We start from the raw sequence: 13,960 nt of genomic DNA, 5'->3' as shown, positions 1-13,960 counted from the left end.
TTCCTTTTTTTGACATACAAGCACAAAATACAGTGTGATTACATGATTATATTTAAAGTTACAAGACTTCGATATTTTACACTAATTCTCTTTCATGTCATTTTAAGAGCCACACACACCTCAAAACAGAGGAAGTGCCAATCAAAAAAACAAAAACAAACAGCCTAGATTGCCTGGCAGTACTGTAAAGCTTTTTGGGAATCATCTTTTTCATACGCTTTAATTAAAGATCAAAAATACACAAACGCACACAGAACAAATTGTGTCTCTTTCAAGATAAAAGGAGATATTTTGATGGTTAGAACGAACAAGTATTTTTATATATTAAAAAAGACAGGCCTTCTTCATTTTGAATTTATGTAGAATTCAATAAAAACACAAACTTGGCACCTTCGTTCATACCCATCGATATCATTCAGGTTTATCTTGTAACTGAGACTCATCTATCTCTCTCTCTGTCTCTTTCAGGCCCTGTGTGGGTCTTGTAGCCGCCCCTCCGGAGGACCAGTCGTGGTACTGTGTGAAATGCGCTGGCAAGAAGAAAGACAAGAAGACAAAAAAAAGGAAACGCAAAGCGCACTGACCCACATTTCTTTTTCTCTCGTCTCTGTCTTCATCTGTTTTCTCCTTAATTCATTTCCAACTCTGTTTTGCCTCATATGTTTTTTTTTGTTTGTTTTTTCCACCCAGCCCTTCTTTTAACTTGGTTAACTTAACTCAGTGTCCAGGATCATAATGTATTTTTTAATATGAAAATTTCAAATGTGTATATGTTACTTTTTTATGTGGAGAATCGTATAGTATGTCTATATGATCTTTGTATCGAGCTCATGATTGTTCAGTAGATGTGTTGAAATGAACCTCTCAGTTTGCGCTCATTAAAGGTTGTTCCACGTATGTGCTGATTCATCAAATCTATATCACCCATGAGAAAAAGCATTCTGTACTATAACCTGCCTTTTAATATCGTTCTTCTGATTGATTTTGACTGGAGGTGCAGTTTCATTTTACTATGGATTTAATTAAAAGTTGCTTTTTCACATCTTATTGTTTTGTCGTCTTGTCGTTTGTTTGGATACAGATAGACTACTCGCTCAGATTCTTAAAAAAAGCTATGAAAGAATGCTAAATCGGTTATTGTGAATGCACGAGTTTCACAAGCCAAAATTATAAATATATTTTTTGCACTTTGGACACTTCAGACACAGATAAAAGTTTAACAAGCAAGAAGTATTTATTTCAAGGAAAGACAAAACGGAATAGAACATTTTCATATAGCCTAAGGATGTTTTAATGACAAAGAATTGTGACATTTTCTCACTGTCAGACTTTAGAGGAATATGTTCATTGTTAATGTGAAAAACTGGAATTGAGGTTACTCTGTAACGACACCTGTGTGAACTTGAGTGTAATGGACTTAAAAATTACCAATCTTTTGAAGCATAATTAATTTGTTTGCTACTTATATTAATTATTTAAAGTATACAGTTAAATTAGTTTAGGTCCCACAAACGTATTTCTGGCATATTAAGAAACTGCATAAATTGTAAGAACAGGATGGCAGTAAGCCTACGTTATTTCGAATTGAGGCGTTTTTGTGAGTGAATCACTGAGTCATTCACTCATCCGATTCTTTCAAAAGCAATGATTCACTCATGAACTAGCGAATGTTGTTGTGGCGGAGCGAAACCAGACAAAATAACTGTCAAATTTTGTTTCTAAAATGTAAGTTACTCAAGTATTAAGTTAACTTCTTGTTTATTCAACTGTTATTTCCTGATTAAAAGCACACTCAACTGCGATGTTTTTACGAATATCAACACGAACACGATAAGCCTACCTGTTTCACGTTTGAAAACCAATTTTGTAACCAATTCTGTATACTCACTGTTTCGTTATTTAAAACACACAAATGTCTTTTGTGGTGTTTGTTTGTGTTATTTCTTTTTAAATAAATGCCACTTGGTTTAGCCCTTTGCAAACATTATGACATTTTTGAAGTGTCGAAATAAATTTTAGGGTAATATGATATTTTGAGCAATGAAATAATGAGGGCAAATGTTGTAATTTTATTAATATACTATAAAAGTGCATTTACATCGACACATATGAAAGGTAGAATACAACACGGTAAAAATACTCTTCTTATCAGTCTGTTTCTTTGTAGTTCTGCCAGTATGACTAGTATTTAGCTCCCACACAGCAGCTTTGAAGTAAGTATTCCACCTGATGCGGACTCTCCGCCACTGAACTCATTTAAAATCTCCTCAAATATCCCCTCACTACCTGTCATTTCTGCTAATCGCACAGATACGGCTGGCTAAATGAGCCTTTACCGTGGCTAGATCATTTCTTTATGTTAGCGCTTATCACAGAAAACTGAGGCCTTTATTGTTGCATTGTTATTCGTTTCAAAGCAGAAATGATGGTTCTGATGCAGCAGGGAGCAGTTAGCAGTGGACTGGATGGTGATAAGAAATGCTTTCCACATGTAGACTGGTATCCAGAGCTGCCTGTTAAATGAGAGTGTATCTACAGACAATAGCTGTGAGCTCTGAGCACCGGCTATAACAAAAACACCCATTTGAAGCCTTCGCATGCCTTTAAACGCAACAAAGATGAGCGGGAAGGTCATGACCATAAGCGTAAAAGTAATGGACAAAAATATGGAATTGTCAAGCTATAACAAAAGTCAATGATACATCTTACAGTGGCTCAAACAACAACAAAAAACATTACACATTAAAGCACATTCACACCAAGAACGATGAGTATAACTAATGATAATTATCTATAGTGTCCACCCAGACGATAATGTTTCACTTTTTAACGCTGAACGATATATTTCTCTGTGTCCTTATCAATTTTGTTGTGAACTTTGCTATTCTTTAAGAGTTGATTTTTTAACACTTTTAGAGTTATGGTTACCTGGTATATCTTTATTCTTGGTGTGAACAGGCCTTATGTCACCCTTGAAGGTATAAATGTCATTTAATTAGGAAACAAAATATCAATCCAGGTGGCATTTGCAAACATCTAACCCTTAGAGCTCCACTTTTATAAGCCATTTTATCATTGACTTTTAAGCAACTAGTACCAGTGTGATTTTGAATGAATGTATTGTCAGTTCCCCTCAAGCTCATGAAGCTGCATGAAAGGTGTGTGATTTGAATAAGATTTTAACATGTGTTATGATCTATTTGTATATCAGGTGGTTTAAGATGGTCGAGGAAAACGGTTCATCAAACACTTTGTTTACATGCATGTCTCAATGCTCTACTGAGTGATGTTAGTTTTTGCAGATTAGAAGATAAAGGTCACTCACAGCTTCCCCAGAGGTCAGAGGTCACATGGAGATGGACATACAGCAGTTTCCTCTAAAGGTGAGAAGAAAACAAAAAAACAAAGCACTTCATGGCAGACTGATTAATACTCATATACACTGATCTATTGATAATCTTGAATTTGACAAGTTTTTTTTTTTTTATGAATTTGAAATGGTATTGCACTTTCTTGTCCATGCTTTATTAATATATTTTTGTTCTGTTATATCTGAAGTTTGCTGAAACAACACATGCAAAAAAGTCCATACTGCATTTTAGGACTTTTTCCTCAGTAAATATCTGAAAACCCCTCCCTTAAATGATTCATTTACACAAAACACTAAATTGACATAAGATATTAAGACTTATTTTATAACATTGTATTCTAAATATCTTGTTTTATAAAGAAAGTTGATAAGTGCATGTTCTGGCTTGTTGGCTTTTATTTGTTTTTATTTTAATTTGTTTTAGGCATAAATCAGTAATGCTGCACTATTTCTTACTTTTCTATTTTCTTGCAGTTGGGTTTCACAAAAGTATTTTTATATCACACTTGTTCGTCTTCAGTTGGTCTTGTGGATGGACTAATGTTTTTGTTTTCATTTGTCTTCTGAAAACGGTATGCTTTTATGTATGAGTATTACAGTCTATTTAAGCAGCTGTCTTATTAACTTTAAATAAACTAACACTGGTAGTGTCAGTGAGATCAAATCTATAAAATTCATCTTAATAAATAAATCAAGCTAACTAAACGAATGTTCCTCTAGAATTTGTTTATTTGACAAATTTAGACGCTACACTGAAACCTACATAAACTGTTCATTTGCAAGTAAAATTTATATACGCAAATTAACGCAGTCCGAGTTTTCAGGCGTTAAAATAACATATGCAAACACATATTCCACACACAAATAGCCACTACTACCAACCAACACTAATAAAAAATAAAAAATAATAAAAAAAATGATGATGATGATGTTGATGATGAAGATGATGATATCGAATCACGTCGCCCTCTGTTGGTAAACTTTATAAAACAATTCAGCGCGGTTTGTGAGATTAAAATAATCATCAACAGGACACACTGAATCTAACATTAACTTTATCTATAATTTGAAAAACAAAGTAATTAATGCAAACATACCCGTTTAACCCTCAGAGGCCTTTATGTTATTTTCTGTTGCATTACGAAGCCACTTCAGTATGTTCACGTCAAAGCAACCCGTGCACTCTATAAAGTTATTAGGCTATATCAAAAATCGACGAATATTTTTGTGACTTACCGATTGTTTAAATATTATAGAAAATTATTTTTCTCAAGAACTAAACATAAAAAAACAATATTACAGCTTCAGTATTTGGAAAAATAATATTTAGTTAAAAAAGGCATTAGTTAAGGGGGTAAACAAAAGTTTAACTTTAAGGTTAAACACATGCCACACCAACTGCCCCGAAACTAGGGGTGAAATCTCATTTGCTTTCATCAGTAGGCCATCAGTGCTATCAAGCCACAATGTTAAAAGGATTTTATCAGTCTGTTTTAAACATTGAACATATAGACAATAAAAAAAGAATGAGGTATACAGTGTCACAGATTAAATACAGTTATTAATTCACCTGAAAGTTCCTTTCATTACATACGACCTGTTTTTCCATATGCACCTTTTGGCGATTAACCCCCTCTTATAAAAGAAAAGCATTCATATTGTACTGGTTAAAGGCATATAGGACGTCCATCAAAAGAATGATCAGAGGCCTAGAAGTTTCTCCTTTGCGATCTGTAAGATTGTGAACAGAACTTTTAAGGTGAACGGCCTCCCTTTCCTCCCCTTTTTGAATTCAGAAAGTGCCACAACTGACAGTTTTTCTTTTGTATGTTTGCTGCATACTTTTTGTGAGAGTGAAATTGTGATTTATCGGAGGCACTGTAAGCTACACTGGGAGCTTATCTTTCTTTTACGCAAAGGTAGCGCATTTCTTTATCAATTGTTTTGAAACGACAAGCTTCAAAAGCAATTAAGGACGTGATATGACACCAGCGCAGATGAATTTCGAATACATTTTAATTAGAATATTTATTTATTTCGAGTTTCTCCTCAGCCCGAAGCTCCTTGTGCAATTAAAGAGGGTGCGCGCGTGATGTTTGAAAAGCCTGATCAATAGCCCGAACACTGACGCGCGCGCGCGCGTGGATTTAACATAATCAGCCTCGTGGGCGTCACGCGAACTTCCAGCGTGAAGGTGCAGCGCGGAGATAGGTAATTATTTCACCAAAGGCACTAATGAACGCTCTATCTGCCTTCCACAACTCGCATCGCGTTCTGCCCTTACGCCATTTATTATAAACTTTCTCCTTCTGATGAGAAAAGAAGAGAAAGAATAAACAAAACGAATCCGGGAGGGGGATTCATAGTGCACATCGCAAAGGGGTGTGAGGCATCATCATTTGTCGCCATAAACTGTTTAACTAACAAGTTTTTCTCCATGAACATTCCAAGAAAATACCTGAACAGGTGAATATTTGCCACATCCTGTTTAGCTATGCAAGTGTGAATGGAGACCGGGGCCAGCTGCCCCTATTTTACTTCATTGATTATTACTCAAGGTTTATTCTGTCAATAACTGTTGGCACTATACCTTTTTAACATTTTCACAGTTTCACCGTCCAGGTAAATTTCGCCTATAGGTTGATCTTTTGTGCTAACTTAACCTATGTAAATGTCACAACGAGAGCCAGACACTTTAAAACCTATATTATTGCCTTTTCAGCATAATTTAACATTGGGGTAAAAAAAAAGAAACACAAAAATATTGTTTCAACTTGCCCCGGCCTAAAAAATACACTTGTCCTGACAACACAGTTCATCCTTTCAATTAAAATCTACCTTCATGATATAGTTGTCTGAAAGCCGGTGTAATTTTATTGCCCAGCAGCTATTACAAAAATATGATGATTTTGGGGTGTTATGTTGAGAATAAAGTTCACAATAATTTAATTTTGAAAAAAATGTTGAGATTTAACCTGGTGAAAACTTTCCTACTGTGACAACTAGCCCCGATCTCCTCTACATGAATGACAACGCGAACAGACAGGGAAGAATATGAATGAATGAATGAATGTAATTATCATGTGCACTGGTACCATCGAGGTTTGTCGCATGACACCAGAGTGCAGCTTTTGAGTCTATTCAGTTTCCCCGGCGTGCTTCCCAGTCATGCAATATGCATTCTTCATCCTGAAAGGCTGGAATAGATTGTCGATATAAAATGTCAAAATAAAACGCTAGCGCGCCTCGCGCTCCCTGTAGTATTTAGATTGAAAGTAAAGGCATTTTTCTCCTTGCGCATTAGAGAGGGGAGGGAGTGATAGAGAGGGGGGAGGTATAGCATAAAGACACCTACACGAGGCCATGCATCTCCTTTGATCAGAAAGGGCAGTTGCGTCATCAGATGCTGATGTTGGGTGCGCGCGCGCACGCGCTCGGTGAGGAGAAAAGAACGGGAAAGTGTCATCATAAACGCGCGCTGTGTCGGGGAATGACTTTGTGACGACCTTTGTTGCAAATGGGCTGCAGACATGGAAATGGCTTAGCGCTATCGCCGTCTCCCAGGCAACCATCAGGGTCCCCATCTCTCGCGGAGAAATGAGTTATGAAAAGGCTGGAGTGAAGCAGGGATTAAACATGATCCTGGGGACAGGGTGTCAATCAAAAAAGCCAACTCACAAACCGCGCTCCTTTTTTCCCCACTACAAAATTGTATTTTGAAACGCAGCATATATTTACTGCCAAAGGTGCCACTGTCTATTTTATATTTATTTAAGGCCGATAATGAATTGGTGCTTTAGTGCGCCTATAAAGATGGGGAGGTTGTGCTTTTAAAATCCGTTATCGGAGAGGATTTAGCTCGGCGCAGTGCTCACAGGCAATGGGTATTTTTCAATTACCCAGATTAATTGCACTGCATAAATTAGAATACAAGTAAAGTGAATGGAGATCAAAGTTGTTGATGAATCTGAGACATGGTGGAAGCTGAACTTGCGCATAATGTGAATATATTATGTCAGGTTGTCAGATTTGTGTTTATCGCGAACATTTAAAAATTGGACGCGATGCCGTACAGTGGACCTTTTTCATGGTAGACGCCATTTTTAATTTTTACGCGACTGAAAACGAGGCTGTGATGGACCAAGTTCAGCTTGCTCAGTATTTCTAACAGGCCTGCTGTGGAGTCGATCGTTCTGCGGAAAAACAAAATGAAAATAAAAATAAAAATATACAATTGACACAAACTGGAAATGCAAATTAAACGTGACCTAAGACCTATATATTAAACGTCTGACTGTCTGTCCACCGCAACCTCATTTGTATTCGCGTCAACTGGTTTCGCGTCTACGTTGACTAAAGCGCCAGGGATACCAAATCAACACGATCTTAATTGTATTTATAACGTCAACGTGTCGCTAATATAAGAGAAAGAGCCGTTGTTTGTCTAACCTAATTTCACCGGCTGGAGCTAAGCTGGACCGTTTAGAGTGGAGATGAGGGAGGGGGCGTTCTTCAAATTGGCTTGACCCGATGCTATTTGATATTTGGCTCTTTGACACTCATTTAAAGGCGCGCGGCAGCAAAGCAGAACGCGGACAAGCCCGGTCTGAAACCGGATCCGCGCGCGCGCGGGGGGATCTGGAGAACACGATAGCCGGGGGCTCGCGCTCTCCAAAGGCTCTCTGGTCATCTTAGACCGGCTCGCTCGAGCCTGCAGCGCCAGCGCGTCGCCAGGCGGCGTGTAAACGGTAAATGTTCGCTATTTGTTCCAAAGATTGCAATGAAAATCAAGTCTGCCTCCTCTTCTCTCAGGCTCCCTATTCTCCGCTTTCTCTCACACACTCGAGATACCAACAAATAGCCATTGAGTAAGAGGCTTAAAGACCCCTTCTCCCCCCACACAATACTTGAATTCATCAAGCGAGTAAAGGCGACATTAAAAGGAGAGAGACGGAGAAAAGGAGAAATATTGGTATTTATTGAATCGTTAAAGGCAAGATACCGGACACCTTTCGACAAAAGCCTTCCAGTAGTGGCCTCTGAACTGCTTACATTACCCCCCCCCAAAAAAAAAAGGAAATTCCAGGTGAAACTGGGGCGATTGTGGCCATGTTTGATGTCGTGTGTAAAGAGAAGGCAGATCAGAAATCCATTTCACATGGGAGTAAGTCAGGACACTTTTAATAAACGTCTCGTTAGAGCAGGTTTAGTGCAGATAAAGCGATGCCATTGTGCGCGCGCCCCTGGAGAGCAGGCAATGATGTAACGCGCGCATTTGTGTCCAATTCCCCTGTCATCCATTTCATTAGTTAATCTACTCATCTCAGTCTCTCCATCTCTGTTACCCTCGCTTCTCTCCTGCCAATCTGCGCATCTCTACCAACAAACAGTTCTACAAATAAAAGACCCTTCTCTCAGATTGCTTATTATAATCGTGGGCTGTATGATGTGCTTTGATAAATGCTGGTTCGTAACCAAAGGGCTGTTCAAGGCCTGTCCTAAAGGAACCCATTGAGAAATCCATATATCTGGGTTTTCTGAAGAAAAAAGCCTTTGGCCTAACAAAAAAAGTACAATTAGCATATTTACGTAGGCCTGTACAATATATAGGGCCTATATAAAACAGAGCGTGAGAAATCTCCCCTTCCCCATTTCTTCAAACCCATCTCTCTTTCGATGTCTTTCCCAGTTCCTGTCTAATATCCTCTCGCTCTCTTTTCAGTTCTGCCCCCTCTTCTCTTTCTCTGTCGTTCTCCGACGTGCCCTGAGATGCTGGTTATAGGGGAAATAAATAAAGAGATAAAATCTCTGCAGCACATTGGAAAAATGACGGATCAAGCAAGAAAACCACAGAAATAAATAAATAAAAAGGCCTATTCAAAAGCAAAATATGGTGCTAAAATATAGTGAGAAAAATGAGAGAAAATATGATTAAACGTGAAAAAAAAAAATTACCACAAGAAATGCAAAAAGAAAAGAAAAAAAAGATATCAAATAATCTTTATTTAAATTACAGGAAATTGTAGGCTACATCAACGGGTCCAGGGAGGGCCATTCGCATTTAAATTCTTCTTCTTATAATAATAATAATACTAATAATATATTATGATATTAAATTGTTTATTTTTATTTCCTTGTGTTTGTAGTGTTTTGTTGCGGTTCGATTGGTTTCCCTATGTCATCAAACGGCTGATAAGATGTAGATAGGAAAAGCCACAACTACAAGATGTATCTAGTGTTGTATCTTTTATCTTATTTTGATATCGAGGTTTTGGTATCATAATGATATCCGTTATCGCAGCTTTTCGTTAAAGCTCAGGTAGCCTGCAATATCTACAAGACGGTTTGTTGCCAAAGCCATGAGCATGAAGCTCTGAGAGGTGAGCTGAACTCATGCCCACCCCTCACACCACCAATCCCTGCTCGGTGATTAATGATATTTCACTAAGATTAATCACAGAAAATGAAAGATCTTGGAGGTTTTCAGTGGATAGGCGGGGGAGGTGGAGATGATGTAGAGGAGAATTAGCACCATCGAATCTTTTTAGATGCAAATATTGCCTTATCTCCGCGTTACTGCACTGTTTTTGGTGTTTATGATTAATTATCTCCTCTTGGTGAAAAATAAATCATGCGAAATTAGGATCTCGCAGCCTCCACCAGCCTTGCAGTTGATGGCAGGTCGTTGTTGTTATAATTTCTGGTCGAAATTGACACACTAATTATAGTGCGGCATATGAACACTAGAAGGCAAGATTACCTTTTTTTATTACTTTTATCAGATACCCCTTATATTTTACCAATTAAAAATCGCAAAGGCATTTCATTGCCCTAGGATAAAAAAAAAAAAAAAAAAAAACATTCACAACATTGGCCATCACTTTTCCCCATCAGATTCATTGTGATGTATTAGATGCAATAAATTATCCCATGTAACAAAACATGGCGCGCTGAAAGGCAGATAATCTGGAGGCGCGAGATAAGGATTCATTATTCCTCATCATTATGGCTCTGCCTTCTTTCTTAATCAGACTCTCTGATCCTGCAGGATCTGGGCACAGAGCAGATAAGCGCCAGTCGTTTATAATTCTCCCCACCTTGGCCTAATATTTTCAAATCAAATCGGGAGGAAGAGGCAGCTGGAACAAAAAAACAGGCTTATGGTTGTAGGGAGAGCACACGGTTTGAGAATGGTAAAACAGAGAGAGAGAGAGACAGAGAGAAAGAAAGAGGGAGGCAACACTGTAGCTATATTCACTGATTTTAACATTACATTCTGAAGAAAAAAAAACAAAACAAAAAAACATCGTCATTGAGTTGTTTTCACCAAAGTATGAATGTTAAAAATATTAGATTAAATAAACTAAAGTCTCATTTCACCATTCAAAATGAACAATTTTACCATATGGTGTTGATTTTGATCATAATATAAGGGTCAGCAATAACAATTATAAAACCTTCGGGTGGATAATGTCGAATAAGATCAATAGCAACTGATAAAAAAGCGCTAAATGAATACGGTTAGGTGCAAATGAACGCTGAATTGTGAGAGGCTGTCCAAACAACTCAACTGAGCGCCACATTGGCTCAAAGTGTTTAAACAGACCACCCCGCTTTCTGCTGCTGAAATTAATCGCTTTATAAACGTGATATCATAATCCCCTGCTCTATCTGCCGATAAGACTGAGGGAGTTATAAATACCAAAAGCATAAATAAATAAATTAGTGGAATAAACAGCGCTGTGTGTTAGTATCAAACTCAAGGTTTACACTTGGCTGTTGTCAGCTGTACTGTCACGCTGAGGTTCACGTCAACTATACGACATTAATCACTGAATTTCACGGCGCGAGAGGCAACCGAGTGTGTGTGTTTTTATTGCCCCCCAAAATTATTCTCGCCACAAATTGACAAAATGCGCTATATCCCTCAAAACAGTTCAGAAATAATATTGTGCATTTCTCCAAAACGAAAAATGCAGGCCCGTCGTTGTCGTTTCAAACATACTACTTTTTTTTTCTTTTTTACGATTGTCTCCATATTTTACTTCACACATAATCTAACTAATATTAATGATATTTGCGGAATGAATGATGTCGATACTTCAGTTTTCCCCCTGCCAGATCAATCGTATTTATGATATGCGTTCAGAGATAAAAAATAATAAGAAAGGAGAGAAAATTGATTTGAAAATTAATTTGCTCTCAAAAGAAATAGATTGAACTAATTAATTCAAAAATGTTTTAAACCGCCGTTGACGTTAATCTGTATTTATCATATTTATAATGTGTTCTAATTATCTGTGCAATATTTCTTCATTTGACTTTTTGTTTTATTACATCTAGTATGCGCATTCATCATTGACGCATATTAAAACAGTTTTACATAGATATTAGGGTGCTGTTTATTTGACTAAGCACTTTATTTAAGACTGAGGCAGATTATTAAATCATTATCTTCAGGATGTGCCTTTGCCTAATTCCGTTATTAAATCAAATACATAACATTTGAGGTCTTGTTGATGCTCTGGAAACATTGAATAATTTATTTTTTAAAGAGCCTCGTTTTGGCTCGACGTTGCTGTAAGTTTATAGTGCCGTTTCATCCAATTATCTTTAATTTACGACCTTAATTGAATTTCTTCTCCAAAGACAGATATTGGTGTGATCAGTTTACTGGCTTCAACGCAATGTGAGAGATACAGGCAAGTCTTTCTTTCTTTCTTTCTTTCTTTCTTTCTTTCTTTCTTTCTTTCTTTCTTTCTTTCTTTCTTTCTTTCTTTCTTTCTTTGTCACTGCCGTTTCAGCATCCTTTCTCCTTTTCTCTAACTCTCTCTCTCTCTTTGTTGCACATCATCCAACCTCGCCCCCCACCCCACCCTTCAAACCCCCCCATGAAGAGAACAGAAAGCCATTCCGTCAATAAATGGGCGTGTTAGCCGAAACAGCTGCTTGTCATCTGCAATCAGCACATCACAAGAAGAAAAACACTATGGTTGTATTTCGAATAGGAAGTGTTGCTGAACCGCGATTGTGTTGCATGTGTCCTGATTTTTTGGCATTCTCAAAGGCCTCTCAAAGGCTCTGGCTACAGAGCCGAAGACTTACCTTCAGTGAGTTTCCACTGCAAACCTGCAACAGAACATCTGTAATGATTTATGCATATCTACATGTTAATATTTCAATAAAAACAAAATCAAATATAAAAGAATAATAAAAACAAAAGACTGGAAATTCTAAAATTTTAATGCTGAAGATGTCATATATACAAACACCACGATTTATCTACCAATATATAATGGCCACGATAAAATATTTTGTTTAGAAATTAGCTGAAATGATCTACACAGAAACGTCATAATTCTACACATAGCATCATCTGATTTTCATTGTTTTAATATCATTTATCTATGCAAATCACGATATCTTTCATGTGGAAATACATCTATAATATTTCTAGTAAAATATATCTGGATAAAATAGCCTACGTGTTTAAGCAAGCGTGTATTATTTCTTACCGTAGGCTATATTTAGGCTACAATTTCATATAAAACATAAATAGAAATATACGAACAGAATTTTAACAGATATCTTTTTTCATTAGAAATTATTTACAAATCATAGTAACCGCGAAGGATTAGTGAATAAAAACAAATTCAAATGGTCAAACCGTGGCAGGCGCTATCAGTCATCTCATGCATTATAGAGCATCAGTCTGGCATCTAACGGGCTTCGTTATTACGACTCACGGAGAAAAGCGGCGTGCTACCGAACGCACGCGGGCGGTACCTGTTCCCTCTCCGCGGCCCGCACGTCCACGTCCCCACTCTCTCTCTGTTAAAAAGGTTCGTTACGGACGCGTGTGATCGATCCCATTCAGATTTAAGTGTGTGTTTTTACTCCGCAGCCTGCACCGACCCGGAAGAGCTCGCGCTTGGTGTACAGTATACGGTAAGTGTGTGTGCGTGCGCGCGAGAGCTAGAGAGACGGTGTGTGTGTGTGTATGTGTGTGTGTGTGTGTCTGTAGGCTAGAAGAAAAAAAGGAGCCTAGTTTTTTTCTCTCCTGCTGTAAATGCCATCGGCACTTCCATCTGTGTGTCACTTCACATCTGAAGCCCATCAGAAAAAACGCCTGACCACGCGTCAACCACAATTCCGCAGGTCAGTAAATAGCTATTCGGATTTATATTTTCCATATTTTCTAAACTCTTTTCTAGCTCCACAATCAGCCTAGCTTTTAAAATTGTCGAATAAACTGATTTAGCTTGCATGTTTCTAAACGTTATGCATGCGTTTATATGCCAGTTCTTCGGATGCTTTGTTCCCCCGTTTCATATTTGGAGCAATACACATGGGCATGATAACAAACCTTTCTGCATCAGATATTTTGGATTTGCGAGTGTCAGTTATTAAAAAAAATAGACTTTTTTCACATGTTTTGTTCTGTCTGAGGGTGGTACAGTCATTTAACAATTTCAGACGTGTAGATGTCAACTCTCACGAGCTTATTCATTTCACCCGACACATATATAGGCTATGCGTTTCACCAGCACCCACGTCCACTTTCCGACAATCGGGGTGGGATTTTATGGA

At 37.7% G+C, this 13,960-nt stretch overlaps 1 protein-coding gene and 1 long non-coding RNA gene across 2 annotated transcripts in view; one reads left to right on the top strand and one right to left on the bottom strand.

Moving 5' to 3' along the window:
- The window catches only part of taf3 (TAF3 RNA polymerase II, TATA box binding protein (TBP)-associated facto), a 44,744-nt gene extending 43,697 nt beyond the window's left edge, over positions 1-1,047 (top strand). Inside the window, exon 7 of the mRNA XM_042722270.1 lies at positions 469-1,047. Coding sequence (XP_042578204.1) covers positions 469-583 — 115 coding nt within the window. The 3' untranslated portion in view covers positions 584-1,047. The remainder of the gene's footprint in view (positions 1-468) is intronic.
- A 973-nt stretch (positions 1,048-2,020) lies between these two features.
- LOC122137045 lies at positions 2,021-13,527 on the bottom strand. The gene is made up of 2 exons (XR_006154548.1): positions 12,476-13,527; positions 2,021-3,377 (listed from the first exon to the last, which is right to left on the bottom strand). It is a non-coding gene; the product is annotated as an uncharacterized LOC122137045 (long non-coding RNA).
- Positions 13,528-13,960: the final 433 nt, after the last annotated feature.

This window comes from Cyprinus carpio, chromosome B4 (genome assembly GCF_018340385.1).
Source record: "Cyprinus carpio isolate SPL01 chromosome B4, ASM1834038v1, whole genome shotgun sequence".
Classification (NCBI taxonomy): Eukaryota; Metazoa; Chordata; class Actinopteri; order Cypriniformes; family Cyprinidae; genus Cyprinus; species Cyprinus carpio.
The sequence above is the reverse complement of the archived record's forward strand: the minus strand, read 5'-3'. Positions and strand labels throughout refer to the sequence as shown.